The sequence below is a fragment of the Hyaena hyaena genome, unplaced genomic scaffold (assembly GCF_003009895.1).
Source record: "Hyaena hyaena isolate Hyena2069 unplaced genomic scaffold, ASM300989v1 scaffold_573, whole genome shotgun sequence".
In the NCBI taxonomy this organism is placed as follows: Eukaryota; Metazoa; Chordata; class Mammalia; order Carnivora; family Hyaenidae; genus Hyaena; species Hyaena hyaena.
The window spans coordinates 414,492-438,081 of NW_024081211.1; the positions used below are offsets into that span (position 1 = coordinate 414,492).

At 38.3% G+C, this 23,590-nt stretch overlaps 1 protein-coding gene across 6 annotated transcripts in view; it reads left to right on the plus strand.

Moving 5' to 3' along the window:
* FREM1 (FRAS1 related extracellular matrix 1) overlaps nucleotides 1-23,590 on the plus strand; it is a 169,150-nt gene that overhangs the window by 87,773 nt on the left and 57,787 nt on the right. For 5 of the 6 annotated variants that reach the window (XR_005532548.1, XM_039256582.1, XM_039256583.1 and 2 more), the window contains exons 19-23: nucleotides 3,696-3,892; nucleotides 7,608-7,830; nucleotides 14,398-14,542; nucleotides 18,328-18,469; nucleotides 21,007-21,202. Coding sequence is in view for 5 of the 6 variants with exons in the window: in XM_039256582.1 (XP_039112513.1) it covers nucleotides 3,696-3,892; nucleotides 7,608-7,830; nucleotides 14,398-14,542; nucleotides 18,328-18,469; nucleotides 21,007-21,202 (903 nt within the window). In the remaining variant the exon portion in view is untranslated. Of the gene's footprint in view, nucleotides 1-3,695; nucleotides 3,893-7,607; nucleotides 7,831-14,397; nucleotides 14,543-18,327; nucleotides 18,470-21,006; nucleotides 21,203-23,590 lie in introns of those variants that run through there. The other variant, XM_039256587.1, reaches the window with a different exon arrangement.

The following is a 23,590-nucleotide window of genomic DNA, read 5'->3' on the forward strand; positions in this document are numbered from 1 at the left end:
ATACATTAAAGACTTGGATGTAACATTTCAAATCATAAAACTCCTAGTAGGAAACATAAGTGGTAAGCTCTTGACTTTGGTCTTGGCAGTGTTTTTTTGCATTTGACACAAATGCAAAAATCAAAAAGTAAGACTACATCAAACTAAAAAGCTTCTGCAGAAGAAATAACCAACACAATGGAAAGGCAACCTGCAGGATGGGAGGAAATATTTTTGAACCATATATCTGATAAGAGATTAATATCTAAAATGTGTAAAGTACTCAGTGATACAACTTAGCAGCAAAGAAGTCCAAACAATCTGATTTAAAAATGGACAGAAGGTGGCACAAAAACAGACACAGAGACCAATGGAACAAAATAGAGAGCTCAGAATTGGACCCACAAATGTATGGCCAACTAATCTTTGAAAAGTGTGAAAGGGTATCCAATGGAAAACAGACAGCCACTTTAACAGATGGTGCTGGGAGAACTGGACAGCAACATGCAGAAGAATGAAACTAGATCACTTTCTCACACCATACACAAAAACAAACTCAAAATGGATAAAAGACCTGAATGTGAGACAGGAAACCATCAAAACCCTAGAGGAGAAAGCAGGAAACAACCTCCTTGGCCTCAACTGCAGCAATTTCTTACTTGACACATCCCCAAAGGCAAGGGAATCAAGAGCAAAAATGAACTATTGGGACCTCATCAAGATAAAAAGCTTCTGCACGGCAAGGGAAACAAAAATAAAACTAATAGGCAACAGACAGAATGGGAAAAGATAGTTGCAAATGACATATCAAATAAAGGGCTAGTAGCCAAAATCTATAAGGAACTCACCACCCTCCACATCTGAAAAACAAATAGTCCAGTGAAGAAATGGGCAGAAGACATGAACAGACACTTCTACAAAGAGGACATCCAGATAGCCAACAGACACATGAAAAGATGCTCAGCATCCCTCATCATCAGGGAAATGCAGATCAAAACCACACTGAGATACCACCTCACACCAGTCAGAGTGGCTAAAATGAACAAATCAGGAGACTATAGACACTGGCAAGGATGTGAAGAAACGGGCACCCTCCTACACTATTGGTGGGAATGTAAACTGGTGCAGCCCCTCTGTAAAACAGTGTGGAGGTTCCTCAAAAAATTAACAACAGAACTCCCCTATGATCTAGGAATAGCACTGCTCAGAATTTACCCAAGGGATACAGGAGTGCTGATGCATAGGGGCACATGGACCCCAATGTTCATAGCAGCACTTTCAACAATAGCCAAATCGTGGAAAAAGCCTAAGTGTCCAACAACTGACAAATGGATCAAGAAGATATGGTTCATCTATACAATGGAATTCTACATGGCAATGAGAAAGAATGAAATCTGGCCATTTGTAGCATGGATGGAACTTGAGGGTGTTATGCTGAGCGAAGTAAGTCAGGCAGAGAAAGACAGATACCATATGCTTTCACTTATAGGAGGATTAGGAGAAACTTAATGGAGGACCATGGGGGAGGAGAAGGGGTAAAATAGTTGGGGAGAGGGAGGGAGGCAAACCATGAGAGACTCTTGAATGCTGAGAACAAACTGAGGTCTGATGGGGGTGGGGGAGAGGGGAAGGGGGGTGAAGGGCATGGAGGACGGCACTTGTTGGGATGAGCACTGGGTGTTATATGGAATCCAACTTGACAATAAACTATGAAAGAAGAAAGAATGGACAGAAGACTTGAACAGACCTTTCTCCAAAGAAGACCATGAAAATGGCCAACAGGTACATGAAAGGTGCTTGACATCACCCATCACTAGGGAAATTCCAGTCTAAACCACAATGAGCTGTCACTTCCCACCTGTAAGAATAGCTAGAGGTAACAAATGCTGGTGAGGATGTGGAGAAAAGGTAACCCTTGGGCACAGTTAGTGCGGATGCAAATTGTATAGCTACTGTGGAAATTCTTCACAAAATTAAAAATTGAAGTGCTATACGATACAGCAATTCCACTTCTAGGTATATATGCAGAGGAAATGAAAACAGGATATCAAAGAGATATCTATATTCTGATGTTCATTGCACCATTATTCTCAATAGCCAAGATGGAAACAACTTACATGTTTGTTGATAGATAAATGGATAAAGCAAATGTGATACAAATACATAATAGAATATTATTCAACCATGACAAGAAGGAAATCCTGCCGTTTAAAAAAATATATGGACTCTGAGAGCATTCTGCTGAGTGAAATACACTAGAGAAAGACAAATACCATATGATCTCACTTGCATGTGTAATCCGAAACAGTTGTACTCATAGAAACAGAGTAGAATAGGGGCTGAGGGGTGGGACACGAGGAGAGATGTTGGTTGAAGGGTACAAACTTTCAGGTATAAAATGAATAATTTCTAGGGTTCTAAGGTGCAGCATGGTGACTATAGTTAATACTGTATCGTACACTTGAACGCTGATTTAAAAGTAAAGCTTAATGTTCTCGCTACAACAATGAAATGGTAATCACATGAAGTGAATGATGTGTTAACAGACATTATTGTGGTAACATTTTACAATATATGTGTGCATCAGATCATCACATGGTAAAGCAAACTTATAGTGTTATATGTCAATTGTATCTCAATAAAGTTGGGGGGGGAAAGGTTTATTGCACTAAAGGTATGCATTTGGCCTGTGACTTAATGCTTAACATAGAGCATTAAGCATTTTATCTTTTGTTTTAAGGCGGTGTCAAAATACCCAAAGAACAAGTCAAGTAATTCCACTCAGTCTAACTTGTTGCTTAATATGTATGTCAAGTAGGCAGATGATTGATTAACTCTTGTTTTGCTTTTATATGAAAGAGATAGTCTCTTTTTTTGGACTATCCTCCTCTTTTTTTTAAATTTATTAATTTTTTTGAAAGAGAGAGAGTGTGTGAGTGAGCAAGGGGAGACAGAGAGAGAGAGAGAAAGAGAGAGAATCTCACAAGGAACAGAGAGAGAAGAAAAGAAAGAATCCTGAAGTGGGGCTCGAGCTCACCCAAAGTGGGGATCAAGCTCATGAACCATGAGACCATGACCTGAGCTAAGGTCAGAGGCTTAATCAACTAAGACCAAGATAAGTCTCTTTCTTATCCAAGCATAGTAAGAACTGTTTATAGGAGCAGTGTTTTCTTTTATTAAAATTTTTTAAAATTTATTTATTCATTTATTTTTGAGAGAGCACGATCAGAGAAGGAACAGAGAGAGAGTGGGCGACATAGAACCTGAAGCAGGCTCCAGGCTCTGAGCTGTCAGCACAGAGCCCGATGAGGGGCTTGAACCCACAGACCACAAGATCATGAGCTGAAGTCGGATGCTTAACCAACTGAGCCACCCAGGTGCTCCCAGGGGCAGTGGTTTTAATCAGGGGAAGGTCTCTCTTGCATTCATTCTAACCATATGAAGAATAGTCATGATGTCCCTACATATCCTGGTTGGCAGTTATCATCCGTCTGTTCTCCATGCAAATTTTAATTCTTCCTTATGATTAATGCTATCTATTGTTATTTTGATGGCTGACAGACATTAAAGCAGCCCCTGATAGCTGATTCTTAGGTCAACTGCAATGATTTCTTACTTGCTTCTCTTTGAAATAAGCTGTTGTGTTAAGGATTAAGGATCAGTAGCTTGAAAAAAAAGCTTTTCTAATTTATCTGCTCCATGTTGATGTGCTCTAGCTTCGTTCCAGTGGAAAGACATGAAGGCTTCGCACATTAACTATGTGCAATCCAGGCACCTGAGGATGGAACCGACAGCTGACCAGTTCATGGTGTACGTCACCGATGGGAAGCACCGCTCCTTGGAGATACCATTTTACATTACAATCAACCCCACAAATGACGAAGCTCCTGACTTTGTAGTGCAGAATATTACTGTAAGAAAGATACCAGAATTTTCCATTTCTTTTTTTATCATTTTCTGATTTTATTTTCCCCAGCTCATTTCCATTGGTCCAGGTGTACTTACTCCATTAAGTTGATTAGAAATGGGGACAACACTAACCTATATCATATAATGCAATTACTTGAAAAATATTGTTCTAATAATAATGATGGTAATGATAATAATAATTGCTAACATGTAGAACTGCATGGATGCGATTATAGTTGCATGTATATAGGATGGAGTTCTTACTAGGTTGTAGGTACTACTTCAAGTCCTTTACATATGTTCATTTTGGATACTCACAATAGGCTTTAGGGTGATAATATTGTTATTGCTATTGAGTAACTGAAAAAATGAGGCATAGAGTGGTTAGCTTACTGCCCCGAGATCCCAGGACTTGGAATTAAGTGGCACATAGGGATTGGTACACAGGAAATTTGCACCCAGACAATTTGATTCCATAGCATATGTCCTCTTAACTAATGCTATAATGACAAGAACTTTTAATTTACATATATTAAGCCATCTTTTTATAGAACTATTTATAAAGACACATGAAATTTAAAAAATGAAATTTGAAGTATGCTTTTTATGCAGTTTAAAAAATATTTTATGTGATAATATTTATTAGTTTTATTTAAAAATTCAGATATGTAGTTAAAGTAGCCATGATATCACTCCTGTTTTCTTTAAAAACATAATAATAAAACTATGTAGTTATACAAGTTAGAATATTGATAAATGTACACAATGAAATATGACAGTCTCTCTCTTCAACAGCCCCTACCCAAAGCCATTCCCCATTAACCGCATTTTTAGTAATCCCTCAAAAATAATCTGTGCACGTGCCAGTGATGTGTGTGTATGTGTATATGTATGTGTATATAATATATGTGCAATTTTTAATTATATTTTGCTTATAAATCAGGGATCATACTATACTTACAAGTCTCTACTTTTTTAAAAAAGACCTACTTATGTATGTTGGAAATCTTTTCATATCAGCATATAATCTTTTAGAACAATTCTATTGCTTACATATGATTATTTAATTCAGATATACATATAGCAAATCTTGATTAAATGGATGAGCACAGGCTTTGAAATAAGAGGAACTTGAGTGTTGCTGTTTACTAGTTGTAGGGTCCCTGATAAGTTATTTCTCTTTATTCTTCTGTTTCCTTATTTGCAAAATGTACATCAAATACTTAAGGGGTAGCCATGATAATTAAGGTGGTCAGGCACATACTAGACCCTTAGTAAACAGGTGCCATTTGTATTATTGTTGTTATATTTGTCATCTTTTTTTCAGAAATTTCCCAAAGCAATATGATCTATTTTGAAACCATTATCTAGCCTTTTTTGTCATTACAAATTATCAAATTCTGAATAATAAAGTCTTTATTTGATAAGAACTTTCTACTGACTCTTAATGGTATATGAGAGCCACCTGACAATGAGATTTAAGAATCAGCTCCTGCCCTTTCTCTTCTGTTGGCACATAGATTTCTCTGGAAAGTACTTCAGTAATTATGAGAGATAGGAAAAATTCTGTAAATGATTCCTTCTGTACTTACCTCTGTTGTTTTATACCTATCTAGGGTTAGAGTTTCTGAAATAATTAAGCCACTGGGAAATCGTCCCTTGCTCTTCTACAAAAATAATCATGCTTCTTACCTGTGCACTCCTTAGAGTATTTGTTACTCTTCAACGGTGAAGAGTTACAAATATGGAGCTCCACAAGGTATTGGCAAAGCTGGCTTTCAGCTTCAAGTGATTTTTAAAAATAGTCATATTTATTTTGCTTCCTTGTAGAAAGGTATTTATCTTGTAGACAGTCAGGCATCATCAAGTTGGGATGCAACTTGCAAAAAAATGAGGTTTTAGTTTAAGATATTATAGTCCATTTCAAACTGCTCTACTAGAAGCTTCTGCACTTTGCGTATGTTAATCTAAAACTTTTATTTATAATCTCAGTAAATGAAATGTACAAAAAAGAATCCCAGATGTCTTCAATGGAATTTTTAGGTCATGTCATAATTTACCATTTTATAAATAAGAAGGGTTGCCATATAGTAAGTCTAACACTCTTAAGCTTTATAAAGAAGGGTGAAAGAACATATTTTAGGTTGTTTTATTAAAATTCTTGGAGAAAAACACAAGTTACCATCAAGGATAATTTCATAAGTATATCATTGCACATTAAATTATAATGCCATCTGAGTCCTTAATAGGTAAGTCCAGGGTGCCCAGGTGGCTCAGTCAGTTTAGTGTCCAACTCTTGATTTTGGCTCAGGGCATAATCCCAGGATCATGGGATCAAGCCCCACATTGGGCTCCACACTGAGCATGGAGCCTGCTTGAGATTCTCCCTCTCTCTTTTTCTCTCTCTTTCTGCCCCTCTCCCCTGCTCTTTCTCTAAAATAATAAAACAAAATAAAATAAAAAATGTAAAGCCAGATGCAAGAAAATAAGCATCATTTTAGTCCAAGTATCAGAATGGCAAGTGATTCTTCTTCATACAAGTACAGTAGGGACTTGTGACAGGAAAGCTCTCTCGGTAAGAGAGGCTGAAGAGAAAGGACATTTTTACAAATCTAAACCACAAGTATCCTTCATGGCTAACATGTCCAGCCAGCCATGAAGACATTCCTAGCCTCCTCCATTTTTTTACACTTCTTGTTTATCCATATTTAGTGGCACCAGATATTTTCTTCCTTGCAATATAATTAGTGATGGACAGACCTTCACAGTCTCATCTGCCTTTGATTCTTTAGAATATTCATATTTCCCACAGCATGAGGCCCAGTGCATTGCAAATTCTCAATAAGCACCTGTTAAATGTATACATTCTTATTATTTATTTCTTGCTTTATTTCAAAATAGGAAATAAATATTTCTTTGTTCTCTTTATTCTCACTGTGGGAAAAAGATCAAGACAGCTAAGTACCAGGCCAGGTTCTAAATGGCTGGATCCTACCTGAAATGAAAAACATTCAGTTCTCTTTGTGCTTAAAGAATTATTAAACCTGAATTGGGGGATGGGGGTAGGGGAGGGAGTTCAAGAAAATTGGAGACGTGAGGACTGGGGAGAGCGAGGGCCCGGAAATAAAATCAATACCCTTATGCTTCCAGAAGCATTCTTTTCGATTGTTGTTGATTGCAGTTGAAATACAATAGGTCTTCCTGCAATGACAAAAATTAGAAACACAAAACACCCCCCAGTGTGAATAGCTGATATTTGTACCATTTCTCAAGCGGAAACATAAGAATTGTGAAAGCAACGAGGTCTAGGAAGCTAAAATAACAGATTATGATCTGAAGGTGAAGGGTCTACACTTACTTTTACAACTGAACTCTGTAAATTCCAAAAAGCAAACATTCCTTTGATTGCTTTTTCCCTGACCTTTGAATTATGGGAGAAAAAGTGTGTGTGTGTGTGTGTGTGTGTGTGTGTGTGTATCCTCTGTCCTTTAAGGATATGAATAAAATGCTTTGAAGCTTTCAGTGAAAACCAGAGAAGGATTAATAAATGTATTCTTTTCTTCTCAAGTCATGTTAAACCAGCCATTTCTTTTTAGGACTCATTACACAACAATTTCATAGAAAATGTGCAATAGGGTAAAAATTAGTTCTTTTGAGCAATTTGCTAAAAGACAAATTTTATTTCTACACAGCTGACTGTCTGACTTGTTTTCGTTTAGGTGTGTGAGGGTCAGAGGAAAGAGCTGGATACCTCTGTCATCAATGCTGCCGATCTAGACGTTCCCAAGGACCCCTTGCTGCTCAGTGTCACCCATAAACCACGCCATGGCCTCCTCATCAACGGGGTGCTTAGCAAAGACTTTCCTCAAAATAAGCAGCCTGTCAACCCCAGCCAGAGGCATGAACTTATTCACAGCTTTTCCTTGGAACTTCTCGAGAACGGTATATCACGTTCCATTTCTTTTCATTTGTTCTTGATGATTTAATAATTTAGCCCAGAAAAGATAATAATCACTCACAGAAATAGGAAGTGAAGAAATGGTATTCAACCGAATTCATTTATCCCTCAAGGGTTTTCTCTGGGCTCTGGATAATGTAGGGCAGGAAGCCTCGGCTAGAGATAGTGGGTAGTTGAAAAGGAAATAATATGTCTCCTTTCACTTTGGGAGCATCAATAAAAATGATACTTGTGATTTTGGGTATTTTAGCTCCAACTTTTTCATGTCGTAATAAAAAATTCCTTTTTAAAACTACTGAGATCATGGACCTAAATTTGAAGAGATGTGTCTGCCAAAATTTCTGTTTGAAACGAATATAGAACCACATATAATAACTCATTATTCTCCGTGGAGATAATTTGTTCTGTAAGGAAATGACACTTTGGAATAGCAGCCTGAATTATTTTTTAATTGCTCTTTCTAAAAAATCAATTTTATCCCATTTTCTGAATATAAACACACTTCTGAATATTGGAGTAAGGATGGTTCTAGAATCACTGCCCATTCTCACTCTGCTTCCTGCTTCACATATTGCTTCCCCAACCTGAACGCCCTTTGCTGGGCCTTCAGAACTGGGTTACCTCCGACCTCCCCGTGGGGAACCCCCTCCAGGATTCCTAACCAGTCCCTCCCTCTGCTGGTTTCATCTCCGGGCAGGTTCAACAGTCTATTCTCTCTGAATTTTTCCTTTCCTAACCAGGATAGGTGCTCGGCCCCCAGGTTTATTTTGCAATAGTTTTTCAATATCATACCACGTTTTAATTTGAAAAGCTAATTCCTCTATTTCTTAGTTTCTATCAATTGCAAAGAACTCATGGTGCTTAAGTAGATCATAGGACCTAGTCAATAACCATGTGTTAATACCATAATACAATATGTTATGACAACATTTTTTTTTCAAATTTAAGACAAAGGAAAAGAAGTGTTAATTCAAATTTTGCTCTCAAGGAAGTCTGTTTTCTAATTAGGGCCAATGTTATTATTTATTCTATTCTTAGGTTAAATAAGTAGGCAAGTTGTGGAAAGTTGGCACTTAACACAATGAGTGTGAAGCAAAAATAAAAATGGTTTACATGAATTAATACTTCGGTTAAAAGTCTGGTGACCTCAGAGATTAGATTTTCATCTTTATTTTATTTCTGATTCATTCAGGGCTACATTTTGTCTAAACTTTAGTATATTCTCACAGACATCCCTACCCCAAACATACAGAATTTATAAAACTGCTACCGCATTATGTAATTTGGGTTTTTTCTTATCAATTATAAGAAGTTTCTTAGTTTTTACTTATTATTTTTAAAGCCCTTTGGCTTTTTATTTTCTTTAATTAAAATTAAAAAAATAATGTTTATTTTGAGAGAGAGAGGGGAGGAGAGAGAAACAGTGTGAGCAGGGGTGAGGTAGAGATGGAGAGGGTGAGAGAAAATCCCAAACAGACTTGGTACTTGAGTTCAGAGCCCCATGTGGAGTTCTAGCTCACCAACTGTCACATCATGACCTGAGCAGAAAAAAAGAGTTGGACACTTAACTGGATGAGCCATCCAGGTGCTCCTAAATTTCTTACTTTTCAAATGTTAATTGAAAAACATAGTTGTGATAACTCAGCTTTTCACTGTATGGATGTACTGTACTCTAATTTTATACAACTATCTTCTGTTTCTAAATGTTCACAGAGCTTTTCATTTCTTGACTTTACAAATTACACATAAACATATCTTATGTATATTTTATAACATTAATCTTAGTCCACATCTCTTAGAATTTTTTTGCATAAATTTTTATAATGAGATTATTTGGTAAAAAGAAGTGAGCATTTATAATACTTTCAGGGAAAAAATTGCTATTGCATGATGCACATGAGCATGCCTATTTTCCGAATCAAGAATGAATAGTTTTAAAAACTTGTGCGAATTTGGTAGTTGATAACAGTCTCTTATTGTCATCTTTATTTGATATTCTCAGATTATAAGTAAGATTTGCCATAGTTTCATGTTTGTTGACATATATGTTTCACCTTTGGAAAACTGCTTGATAATGTCCTTTGCCCATTTTTCCATTGACTTATATTAACTTATAAAAGATCATTAAATATTTGATGTTTCATACTTTTGTCACATCTTACAGATAAGTTTTTCTAGATTTTATTTGAATTTTAATTCATGTTTCTAAAGTACAGAACCACAAATTGTAAGTAGCAAAATTTATCATTGTTTTTCTTTACATTTTCTTTCTTTTGTTTTTGTATTAGGAAGACCTTCTGCATTCAGAAATAAGATATTTACTTGTAGGGGTTCTTGGGTGGCTCAGTCAGCTAAGCATCTGACTCGTGATTTGGGCTTGGGTCATGATCTCATGGGTTCATGAGTTCAAGCCCCACAGCGGGCTCCATGCTGGCAGTGCAGAGCCTGCTTAGGATTCTCTCTCTCTCCCTCTCTTTGCCCCTCCCCTGCTCTCTCTCTCTCTCTCTCACTTTCTCTGTCTCTCAAAAAAAAAAAAAACCTTAAAAAATGTCTGAAAAAGCTATTTACTTGTATTGTCTTCCAAAAATTTTTTTAACATTTATTTAAGACAGAGAGAGACAGAGAGAGACAGAGCATGAGTGGGGGAGGAACAGAGAGAGAGGGAAATAGAATCTGAAGCAGGCTCCAGGCTCTGAGCTGTCAGCACAGAACCCAATGCAGGGCTCGAACTCACGAACCGTAAGATCATGACCTGAGCCGAAGTTGGATGCTTATCCGACTGAGCCACCCAGGTGCCCCATTGTCTTCCAAATATTTTATATTCTACTTTTAAAAAATATCACTTTAATTTTATTTATTTTTCTTTCTTAGATAGTTTATTGTCAAGTTGGTTTCCATATAAAACCCAGTGCTCATCCCAACTGTGTCCTCCCCCATGTCCATCACCTCCCTTCCCCTCTACCCCACTCCCATCGGCCCTCAGTTTGTTCTCAGCATTCAAGAGTCTCTCATGGTTTGCCTCCCTCCCTCTCCCCAACTATTTTCCCCCTTCTCCCACATTGTCCTCCGTTAAGTTCCTCCTAATCCATGTGCAAACATATGGTATTTTTCCTTCTCTGCCTGACTTATTTTGCTCAGCATAACACCCTCTAGCTCTATCCATGTTGCTACAAATGGCCAGATTTCATTCTTTCTCATTGCCATGCAGAATTCCATTGTATAGATAAACCACATCTTCTTGATCCATTCATCATTTCATGTGTCTGTTGGCCATCTGGATGTCCTCTTTGGAGACGTGTCTGTTCATGTCTTCTGCCCATTTCTTCACTGGATTATTTGTTTTTCGGGTGTGGAGTTTGATGAATTCCTTATAGATTTTGGCTACTAGCCCTTTATTTGATGTGTCATTTGCAAATATCTTTTCCCATTCCATCAGTTGCCTATTAGTTTTATGGATTGTTTCCTTTGCCGTGGAGAAGCTTTTAATCTTGATGAGGTCCCAATAGTTTATTTTTGCTCTTGATTCCCTTGCCTTTGGGGATGGGGATGTGTCAAGTAAGAAATTGCTGCAGTTGAGGTCAAGGAGGTTGTTTCCTGCTTTCTCTTCTAGGGTTTTGATGGTTTCCTGTCTCACATTCAGGTCCTTTATCCATTTTGAGTTTATTTTTGTGTATGGTGTGAGAAAGTGATCTAGTTTCATTCTTCTGCATGTTGCTGTCCAGTTCTCCCAACACCATCTGTTAAAGAAGCTGTCTTTTTTCCATTTGATGCTCTTCCCTGCTTTGTCAAAGATTAGTTGGGCATACATTTGTGGGTCCAATTCTGAGTTCTGTATTCTATTCCATTGGTCTATGTGGATCAAGAAGAGGTCTTTTGTGGTTCCATACAAATTTTAGGATGGTTTGTTCTAGTTTTGAGAAGAATGCTGGTGCAATTTTGATTGGCATTGCATTGAATGTGTAGATTACTTTGGGTAGTAATGACATTTTAACAATATTTATTCTTCTGACCTATGAGCATGGAATGTTTTTCCATTTCTTTGTGTCTTCTTCAATTTCCTTCATAAGTTTTCTATTGTTTTCATCATACAGATCTCCTATATCTTTGGTTAGGTTTATTCCTAAGTATTTTATGGTTTTTTTTTTTTTTGTGTAATTGTGAATGGGATCAGTTTCTTGATTTCTCTTTCTGTTGCTTTATTATTGGTGTATAAAAATGCAACTGATTTCTGTACATTGATTTTGTATCCTGCAACATTGCTGAATTCATGGATCAGTTCAGGTAGGCTTCTTGTGGAGTCTTTCTGGTTTTCTATGTAGAGTATCATGTCGTCTGCGAAGAGTGAAAGTTTGACTTCCTCTTTGCCAATTCTGATGCCTTTGATTTCTTTTTGTTGTCTGATGGCTAATGCTAGGACTTCCAGCACTATGGTAAACAACAGTGGAGTGGTGAGAGTGGACATCCCTGTCGTGTTCCTGATCTCAGGGGGAAAGCTCTCGGTTTTTCCCCATTGAGGATGATGTTAGCTGAGGGCTTCTCATAGCCATCTATGAGAAGTCTTCCAAATATTTTAAAACAACTTTTTTTGAGATATAATCCACATGCCATAATATTTATCCATTTAAAGCCTTGAATTCAGAGGTTCTTAGTATATTCATCATCATGATCAACTTTAGAACGTTTTCATCATCTCCTGAAAGAAATACCCTACTCATTAGCACTCATTCTCACCCCTTCTTCCTCATCCTTTGGCAACCAGTAAGCTGGTTTGTCTCTATACATTTTTTGTCTCTTTTTTTGTCTCTATTTTTTGTCTCTATAAATTTGTCTATTCTGACATTTCAGGATCATATAAATGGAATATATGATCTTTTGTAACTGGTTTCTTTTCTTTAACATAATGTTTGTAAGATTCACCCATATTGTAGCATGAGTCAAAACTACTCCATTTCTTTTTATTACCAAATAATATTCAATTTGTTATATATATTCATATATTCCTTATATATATATAATAATAATGTCCATACAGTGGTACGGACATACCGCATTTACTTAATCCATTCATCAGTTGATGGATATTTGAGTCACTTTCACTTTTGATTGTGAACATTCATGTATAAGTTTTTGTATGGATATATACTATCGTTTCTCTTGGGTATATATTTAAGAGTGGAATTGCTGGGTCATGTGATAACTCTGTTATTAACATGCTGAGGAACCGCCAAACTGTTTCCCAAAGTAGGAATCATTTTACATTCCTACCAGTAATGTGAGAGTTGCATTTTCTCTGCATCCTCACCAATGTTCGTTATTATCTGTCTTTTTCTTATAGCCATCCTAATGGGTGTGAAATAGTGTCTCATTGTAATTTTGATTTAGTTTCCCTAATTGCTGATAGCATTGAACATCTTTTCATTAGTTTATTGGCCATCTGTCTATATTCTTACATCTTATTTGGAAAAATATCTACCCAAATCCTTTGCCAATTTTGTAACTGGGTTGTCTTTTATTATTGAGTTGTAAAAGTTCTTATTATATTTGGAATACTAGACCCTCCCTTATCAGATATATGACTTATAAATATTTTCTCGAGTGTTGTGGGCTGTTTTTCTGTTTTTTTGCTTCCTTAGTAGTATCATTTTTAGCCCTGAATTGTTTATTTTGTTAAGATTGAAATTATCCACCATTTTTGTTTTGTTTTGGTCACTTGTGCTTTTGGTATCTTATCTAAGGAACCATTTTCTAACTCAAAGTCACAAAGATTTATTGTTCTGTTTTCTTCTAACAGTTTTTTTAGGTTAGCTCTTATATTTAGGTCTATTATCCATTTTGAGCTAATTTTTGTATATAGTGTGAGGTAGGGATCCTACTTCATTCTATTGCCTGTGGCTGTTCAGTTGTCTGAGCAATATTTATTGAAAAAACTATTCTTTCCCCATTGAATAGGTTTTGTTCTCCTGATGAGATTCAGTTGGTTGTAAATGTATGAACTTATTTCTGGACTCTCCTTTATTAAATTAAACTTTATGTCTATTCTATGTCAGTTCTACACTGTCTTCATTACTGTGGTTTTGTAGTAAGTTTTGAAAATAAGAAATGTGAGTCTCCAATTTTGGTCTTTTTCAAAATTTGGCTATTCCGGGTCTCTTGCGTTTTCATATGAATTTCTGTAGGTTTTCAAAAAATAGTTTTATACTTAAGTTGTGATTCATCTAGAATTCATTTTGTTTATTAGCTTGAGGTAGGTATCTAACTATAATTTCCCCCAAGTAATGAACCACTGTTTTCAGACAGTTTATTGAATAATGTATCCTTTCCTCACTGATTTCTAAATAAGATCCTTATCAAATACTAAAGTATTTAAATATGAATTTTTAATGAACTAAGAGGGCAATCTTACTTTATAAAACAGTTTAACTTCACCCTATGTACTGATTAATGAACTCTTGCTGATACCAATACCTTGGAAATTAAAAGATATTATATGTGTTTTGGAATGGCTTAATCATAGGAACGATTTACTTTCTCTCTTCTTTTCCTTCTTCCAGGAATGAAATTGATGTATGTGCATGATGACTCAGAGAGCCTTGCTGATGACTTCACAATCCAGTTGTCAGATGGGAAACATAAGATATTAAAAACGATTTCAGTAGAAATCACCCCAGTTAATGATGAGAAACCAATGCTGAGAAAGTAAGCTACCCAAAGAGTTCTTTTCTGATGCTCTAGAAAATTCCAAAGTCTGGAAGATTAGGTGCAAATGTAATGTACATCTTCCAGAGAGAAATAAGTCTTTGATAGCTCCTGTCTTTCACAACTTGTCCCGCCTACTCAAGAACCTACAACCTTTAGTGCAAATGTTAGTTAATGTATCATCTCCCTAACAATTCTTAGATTCACACTTTAGCTATTTGATTTTCCTCTAAAAGTTCTAGCTAGTTGTAAATAATTAATAATGACTGAACCTACAATATGGAATGAACAGTGTAGCAAGTATTTAAACACATGTATATATACATGCTCCTGCATGCACATACACATACCAAAGTGCAATGGAGGTGTAGACGTAACTAAAATGTGATAATATTAACCGCAGGCAGTCCTCCCTGTGAAATCGATCAGATTTTTAACTAAGAGTGGTTGAGGGAAATATGTAAATGCCATTTCTTTCATCATCTTGGTATTTCATTAGCCACCAGTCCCCTGTGTTCCAAATGGATCAAACGTCCCCTACAACCCAATATGAAGTGATCACTTAAGTGATCATTTAAAAATCTTGCACTGATATTAATTGCAGACTCAGTATTTCCCTCTGCGGTTGATTCGTTCAATAATAGGGTACAGAGTCTTCATCAATTGTATTTCTACAGTCCATCCATTTCTCTTATTACCAGCAACTGTACACAACTGTATGAGGGTAAAACTTTAGGAGGCTCAACTTTCTCCAGTGCTGGGTGCAGAGAAGTGTCTGCTTCTTTAACCGCTTCACCTCTGTATCCAATGGTGCAGCAGTGAGAGGCATTCAGTAGGCAGTCCTAGTTTTTTGCAGGAGGCGAACAACTTCCTGAAAACTGTGTAAACCCCCAAAATCTCCTCCACTTTGCAGAAAAGAGGACCTCAAACAATTCCCTTCTTTATCCTGCCATTCCCTCTGGCCCGTGAAAATTATTATGGGAAATACTGACAGTTTTTTGGAGGGTTGCACCTCAGACATCAGTTTCACTGAAAGTATTCAGAAGAAAATTTCATGTTGAACTGGTATGACCTTGATTTATAAAAATGAAAATATGAAGGGTATTGCAGTAATATGAAACTTCTTTCTGATGACTTCACTGCATCTGAGAGGAAGAAAGAGATAAAAACTGGTGTTTATTAAGTGCTTAGTATGTGACAGACACTGTATTGGATCCTGTTACAGAAAGTATTTCCTTAAATCCTCACCAGAATTATGGGAAGTAGGCATCGTTATCTTTACTGAGAAAACTGAGACCAGATAGTAACAGGGCACTCACTCAACTCTATCTGACTTACTATTTCTTGCTGTGTTCTTGCCAATAAACTGCCAGGGATTGTTCATCTATAGAATTGCCAAATCTCCTTCAACTCTCTTCCAAGTCCCCTCTTTTTCTTTCTTTCTTTTTTTTTCCTTCTCTCCTGTGAATGGTAGTTATAGTCCCCCTTCTTTCCCTTCCATGTGTGTCCTTGGGTGGATCACCTGTTGCCTCCTCCCAGAATGTGCTCTGTTATTTTTTTCTCTTACATCTTCAGTCTCTCCCTTTTCATTCCTTCTGCTAACAAGACACAGGGATATAGTTAGTGGTTAAGAGAGCAAATTCTGGGGCCAGACTGCCTTGGTTCAACCATTAACCGGTTGTGTGGCCTTGAACTTGTCACTTAATCTCTCCTGACCTCTTTGTCAACCTCTTTGTAAGTTGGGATAGTAACAGTATCCTCTTCACAAGGTTGTTGCAAGGATTAAATGAATTAAAAGATATAGAAGCACTTGAAAGACTGACCAGTACCTAGTGAGTGCTCCTGAGTGTTAATTATTACCATTATTACAAGCATGTAGTCTCATTCTAAAGCTACAACTACAAAGATAACCCAGTGCCTCACTCATTTCAGTGCCAAACTATTTGGAGGTATTCGCTTGTACTTGCTTCGGCTTTTTCTGCCCAACCTCCCCGACTTTATGAGAGCTTCTCCCTTAAAAGTTACCCTTGGCTTTCCCAGTGAAATGAGTCTTACCTTGCTGGACCTCGTTAGAGCATTTGACACCACTCCTTTGATAGTTCCTTTGAGATGCTGCAGTAGATAGTTTTGGTTCTCTGGGTCACGCTCTCTTAGTCTCCTGATCCCCACCACCCCTCTGATTATAGTTGCTCTTGTGGTGGAAAAGAGCACACACAGTGTCAGGGCCGCTTTACAAGGGCCTCAGCGCGTTGCCTCACTTGCTGTGTCGCTCAGGGATTCTCTGAAGCAACATCAGCTTTTTCTGTCGGTGTCCAGACACAGCGGAAAGCACTCTGATGGCAGCTCTTACCCTGTGGGAGCTAGTGGATAAAATAAATGTCCCACACGCCCATCCTTCAGAAGTAGAATATGAAGCATATTCTATATGACTCTTCAAAGGATCCTCAGGACCACGGAGCCCCATTGCTGGAGAAACAGTTTTGTTGCCTTTCCCTCCTGCCATGTCTCACTCCTCGCCTCTTTCTCTTGTTTCCTGGGATCCCTTCCCAAATAAATTACCTGCACTGCAGTCTTTGTCCCATGGTCCCTTTCGGGGTAATTCAGACTATGACATAATTTCTTCTCCTTGGGCCCCTCTGACATTTAATTCTGATGCTTTCTTCCCGCCCAACTCCTTATCTTCTTTGTCACATCGGCCTCCTTCCTGCGTTGATTAATCTGTTTCCGTCAGTGGTGCCACTAATCTCCGTAAGCAACTGGCCAACTGATTCGTGAGCTTCTAGAGTGATGGGATTCATATTCTCTAGGAAGGAGGTAGACAGAAACCCCCTCCTACTGCCAGGGAAGACGTCAGTCCTAGAGGGTGAGAAAGCCGCCAAGTACAAGAGGTTACAACTGAGGTGTCTGGGCTCTGGCTTCTCAGCAGGGGTGTGGAAGGCTGTTGGAATGCCAGTCGGTCCTTTATCTGCATCCCAAGGAAACGTCCCCATTTTTATTAGAAACCAAGCTGTAACATTGGACAGAGTTTGGCCAAAAGCTAGAAACACGGATGGAAAGAAATCCCTTCCTCACTTTGGTGAGACGGGGCAAATGGCTATGTCGACTGTGAAAGGAATAGCCCCAGAGAGGACCTGAGAACCACAGTAGTGACATTTATGGTGGACGCAGCAGCCGCTTGTCCCAGCCCTCTCTTCAGGACACCAGGGGCTAACCTGGCCACTGGAACACTTGGAAACGATCAGTCACTGTGAAGAGAAAGCTTGCTGCCCAGAACATCACCAGGGGAAGGGGGAGTAATGTCGAGGGCCGTGGATGGCCCAGGTATGGCCCCACTCATAATGGTATTTCATAAAGGGTACCAGAACGCCTGTGGATAAGCCGTTTACTCTCTTTATGTAAGTTTTTGTGAAATTTGAATGATTACACCTTGGCCACTTAGGTCATGCAGCTGTTGTTGTAGCAGATGAAACATTGGAAAGCAGCCCATTTTATGAAAGAAGTTACAACATGGAATTGTGAAGTTCAATGCAGGTTAACCGTGAGAAGGATTTAATGACCTCATACCATATTCGTTGTTGCTGACTAATTGTCTTTTTAGGACTTTCATGTGTAAAGTGAAATGAGAGCCTGTGTCACAAGTCCAACTCATCATTTTCAGTACTTTGGATGTGGAATATCATCCCTTAGTTGTTGAAGACTGAGAAGTGTAATTGTCATTCGGAATGACCCCTGTAAAAGCAGTGCCTTCTATTTTCCTATCAACCTAGACATCTTCCTTTTTACAGGAAGGCTGAAATTACAGTGAAAATGGGTGAAGCTCGAGTTATTTCTAGTGCCATTCTCTCAGCCATAGATGGAGATTCGCCCAGGGAGAAGATTTACTATTTATTTGAAAGGCTTCCCCAAAATGGGCAACTTCAACTTAAGGTTAGTGGCCTTTTTACTTTGATTTTTCAAAATGAATGTGGCAGGTATAAATTTTCTTAATCCACAGATTTCTACAACTGAATTTATTCTCTCATAGCCATAGTTTACCCAGAGGTAGAAAATTTAATTTTCTTAGTTTGGGGTGAACTCACACTATACAAAATTTTCTTTACTCAACTCAAGGTATGTTCAACCAAATAATAAGGTTCTTTATTGTTCCTTCTGCCTTGGGTTTGCACCTAAATTTGGGAGAGAGGGGGTTACTGGGGTAAACCAAGTTGTCTAATTTCTGGTGAGAACCAGGCGTCTTTTGAGATATCTTAATTCCCACCACATTAAAACCATTTTTAATAGACTTTACTCTGAAGAGCAGTTGTGGATATTAACAATCTGTTTCTAAAGTTCACATGGAGAGGCAAAATACCCAAAACAGTGAGCACAAAGGAGTACAAAGTTAAAGTAATGACACTACCTGACTTCAAGACTTACTGGGGTGCCTGGGTGGCTCAGTCGGTTAAGTGGCTCTCTTTGGATCAGGTCATGATCTCACGGTTTGTGGGTTCGAGCCCCGCATCGGGCTCTGTGCTGACAGCTAGCCTAGAGCCTGGAGCCTATTTCAGATTCTGTGTCTCCCTCTCTCTCTGACCCTCCTCTTTTCATGCTGTCTCTCTCTCTCAGAAATAAAACATTAAAAGATTAAAAAAAAATGACTTACTATAAAGCTGCATTAGTTCCGTTAGTATGGGTTTGGTGGAAGAACAGAAAAATAAATCAGTGGAACAGAATGGAGAGTCCAGAAGTCCACCCTCAAAGAAATATAGTCAGTGGATCTTTGGCAAAGGAGCAGAAGCAATACAATAGAGACAAGACAGTCTTTTAACAAACGGTGCTCACCAGTCTGATTCAGAGCATGTGCATGACAACCACGGAGTAACCCAGCACAAATTATACATCAGTCACTTGAAAAGGTCACTTGAGTAATCCATCTACACGTTTATTTGCATGATGGATTAAAGCTAGCAACAGTAACCACCAGCCACTCCCAGTGTGATTATTTGACTGAGTGCTTAACTTATAATATAATGTAGACAAAGTCCTAAAAGAGCAGTGAGGATTCATTCTTCGTGGAACAGCCTGATTGTCTTAGACTGGAGGCACCATAGAGAATCAGAATGAAGAGCCATCACTGATTTAAATTGAGGTACAGCTGTGTCCTTATTTCATTTCGAAGAGTAATGAAGCAGAAATGCAGTGAGAGTGCACACATTTGGGTAGCATGGGCACTGAAGGGCTACGGGTATGTGAAAATCCAGATGGGTCCAGGCTACTGGTATGACACCATGTAGCTCTCTCCCAGCTCCCTTGGGGGTTTCCAAGTCTCTCCACGAGCAGGGACCAGGACTCTGGGGCTGCTGGCCTTCCTCAAGGGTTCTTCTGTTCTTATCGACTTTCCTTAGTTTGCCCCATCTTGAGTCTGACTTTCTTCCTCTTTGGGAGCTTGCAAATAATTTTGTAAAATCAAAGCTGGCACTTGGGAATGGGGAATTGTATGGAGATGGGAGGTAGCAAAAGGTATCTTCTTCTGTATTTACTTTCTCAGAGAAGATTACAAAACAAAAAAAGTTAGCTAGAATTGCAGCCTGTCCAGTTTAAAACTGGAAGGAGACTGTTTTAAAAATGAAATTTGCATGGAGATCTTATGATGGAAACAATGAGCTTGACTGTTACAATGTAACTAACTTTCACTCAGTGAGCACAGGGACAGAACGTATCTCTGTACAGCATCAGATGAACAGAAGTTTAAAGAGGAGGAAACTTTATCAAATAGGACATAAAAGGAGGGGATAAGGAGGGGAGGGCAGGACAAAGCATTTTTTGCCAGGAATTGAGAGTCTGTGGAATAATGTGTCAAAGGAAAGAAAAGAAACACAATGGTTTCACACTTCTATTTTAGTCTCTTAAACCGGACAAGGAAAAACAGAAGATAATGTGATATGTCAAGTGGCTTTTTTGAGCTATTGTTAGGGAAAGCTAACTGGGAGTAAATACATCCATTCTATTTTTGTTTTATCTATTTCAGATTAGTCCAGAGAGAAACCAGTTTGAAAAAAACAGGTTTGATTAATTGTACAATGATAGGAACTAAGAAAAAAAAAGGAAACCTCAAATGAAACATATTTAATTTTTAAAGAATCAATTTCAGCAGCTCGATTACCCACCTGCTCTCATTCATTGGAATATTTAATCAGCTAGGATTGCTTATGATAAATACCTTGGATGTAGCACTGCTGTTGAATTGCCACACGGCTGTCAAAAATCCTTTGGTTAAAGGTAGTTCTTTTCCCAAGGTCGTAACTTGTTTTAATATATTTCTTTGAAAGGAAAAAAAAATAAGGTAAAATGGCAAAAATAAAATGCATATTGGAGATTCCCTGAAATATTTATACTGGAGGTTTACAGGGGATATGGGAAATGTCCATTAACACAGCTTGGAAGGAAAAAACCATGGACGGCTAACTAACTCTGGCGCCTTTCAGATAGGGAGTGACTGGGTCCCTCTCTACCCTGGTATGAAGTGCACCCAGGAGGACGTGGATCTGAACTTGCTGAGATACACACACACCCGGGCAATGGATTCCCAGAACAAAGACAGCTTTACCTTCTACCTCTGGGATGGTGACAACAGGTCACCGGCATTTGACTGTCACATCACCATCAAGGATATGGGAAAAGGTAAAAGCATCTGTGTCAAGGGTTATTTGTACTAAGTTTTATAACCAGAAGTGAGCTTCTAGAAGCACTGAAAGGTTTTCAACTAACTTCCTTCTTTCCTTCCTTCTCCCTCCTTCTCTTTTCTTTCCTTTCTTCCTTCCTTTTCTCCTTCTGTCCTTCGTACCTGAAATTCCATCATTTATGATTCACTTCTTTGACTCCTCACCTGCTTTGCCTGGGAGCTATGGGCTTCATGGCAGAGGTCCTTCTATTTGTTATTTTTAGTATTTAAAAAGCCTATTGGAAACCCAACCTTGCCCACAATATGGCTACACAGGCTACTTACAACAGGGTTTTCTGCTATCAGTATAAATTTTACCAACTCAGTGTGATAACTCTAATTTTTAATCTTCTGGAAGTGAATTATTACTTGAAAATGAAGTTTCACAGGAAAAACATTTCCAATATGGTAATAAAAAAAGGAAACAAAAATATATTTTAAAATTGAAAAATCATCAAAAGGAACTTGGTCACTTAAAAAGTTAGGCTGTTGCTCCCTTCACTTTGAAAGTGGTAACACAAACTCTTTTAGGGACAAGGGAGGGCACGATGAGATACTAAGCTTCTCTTGAATTAAGCAGACCGTTTGTATAATAGGGTTCAGCAGTGTATAAATGGTAGCGGGATGAGGGTGAAAAAAATACTGGAAAGGAAGCTCACCAAGGCAAAGTATAAGCCCTCAATGCCCAGCTGTCACCACCCCATAATTCTGCTCAGAGTTTACGTGAGGAAGTTTAGTTCATTTCTTGTTCCTCTGTATAGTCCCAGAATCTCTATATTCCTAGGACCAAGCATATTCTTGAATCTTCAGTGTGTTCTTGATTGACTGAATGCTTCCTTTTTTGCCTTGCTGCCAGGAAGCTCTGAGTGCGGTATAAACCTTACATCATGTGTGTGATAGAATTACGATTGTCCTGAATCTCTCCTCTTTTTCATTTAAGTCAGTTTGATTGATTTTGAGATGGTATTGGGGAATCTATACATATTTATATATGTATACATATATCCCAGATATGAAATAACATTTCATCTGCTAGTTTCTTGGTCATAAAATATGTTCCTTGAAGATGTCCAAGAAGTGACCTTCAGATAAGCTAGATATTACTGTACACATTTCTCTCTTTCTGGAAATGGTCATCATAAATAGATGTCCAGGCAAAATGTAAGGCAAGTACTATGTCAGTGCAGATGGCTAATGCATTTGGACCAACTGCCCTTGGCTAAGCACAACGCATTCCCCAGGGTGGAGGAGGACTCTGTCCTACACACCACCCATCTAGGGATTTTTTTTTTCCAGGTAGAGCTTTCTTTATCTCTGAAGGCCTTGGAATCACTCTGGAAGTGAAACGTGGAAGAAAACGAGAGGTGGCCTATCCTAGGCATGGAAGTACCTGTCTTCTCCACATCCCAGTGGCTGAATCAGAGTCATACACCACATTAAGGGAGGCTGGGTGGTAGAAACTCTAGCGCTGTGCCCAGGATGAAAAGGAAATGAGGTTGGTGAGCACCTGGCCAATCTCTGCTGTGACTAACATGGGATTCGCTCCTTTTTTCTTTTTTAAGTTTATTTTATATATTTTGAGAGGGGAGGGGCAGAGAGAGAGAATCTCAAGCAGTCTCCACGCTCGGTGCAGAGCCCGAGGCGGGGCTCAATCCCATGAGATCACAGCCTGAGCCTAGATCAGGAGTTGGATGCTTAACCAACTGATCCGCCTCCTCCCAGGTGCCAATGTGGGATTGTTTTCTGAAAGGATTCGTGAACACTTCTATCAAACAGATACAGTAACCTATTAGCATCTGCCGGAAGTTCCAAATGTCTTCTCTTTTTTTGTTTTTACATCACAGTGTTGTATTTTTATTTATATTTATTTGTTTATTTTTACTTAGTGTGAGTTTTCTCAAATTGTAACATAACTTTATGACTGGAATTGTTCATCTCTAAATAAAACTACACTGAATAATTACACTAAGCCCTAAACCTAATATTGAGCATTCAGGTCATCTCCATTGGAGAGTGATTCTAAATAACATCAGGCCTCTTCCATTTGTTCTGTTTCTTGCGTTTTGCACACTGGCAAAAGTGATGTGGAAATCTTTGAGAGAAGCTTAGAGGGACATAGTCTGTAGTGGACCCCAAACCATACTCTGCCATCACAGTGCTGAACAACTGTCATGAGGGTAAGCCCAGATGCCACTCCTCCCTTCAGGCCCATCTTCTGCTCCTGGTGAAACCTTCCATGGGTAGTTTTTGTGTCCTCAGCTTTGTTCAGTCTTCTGCTCCCTTGATGCATTCGTCTTGACTTGCATGGAGCAAACCTCATCTGGGACTTAGGTTTTGATGTAAAGTTA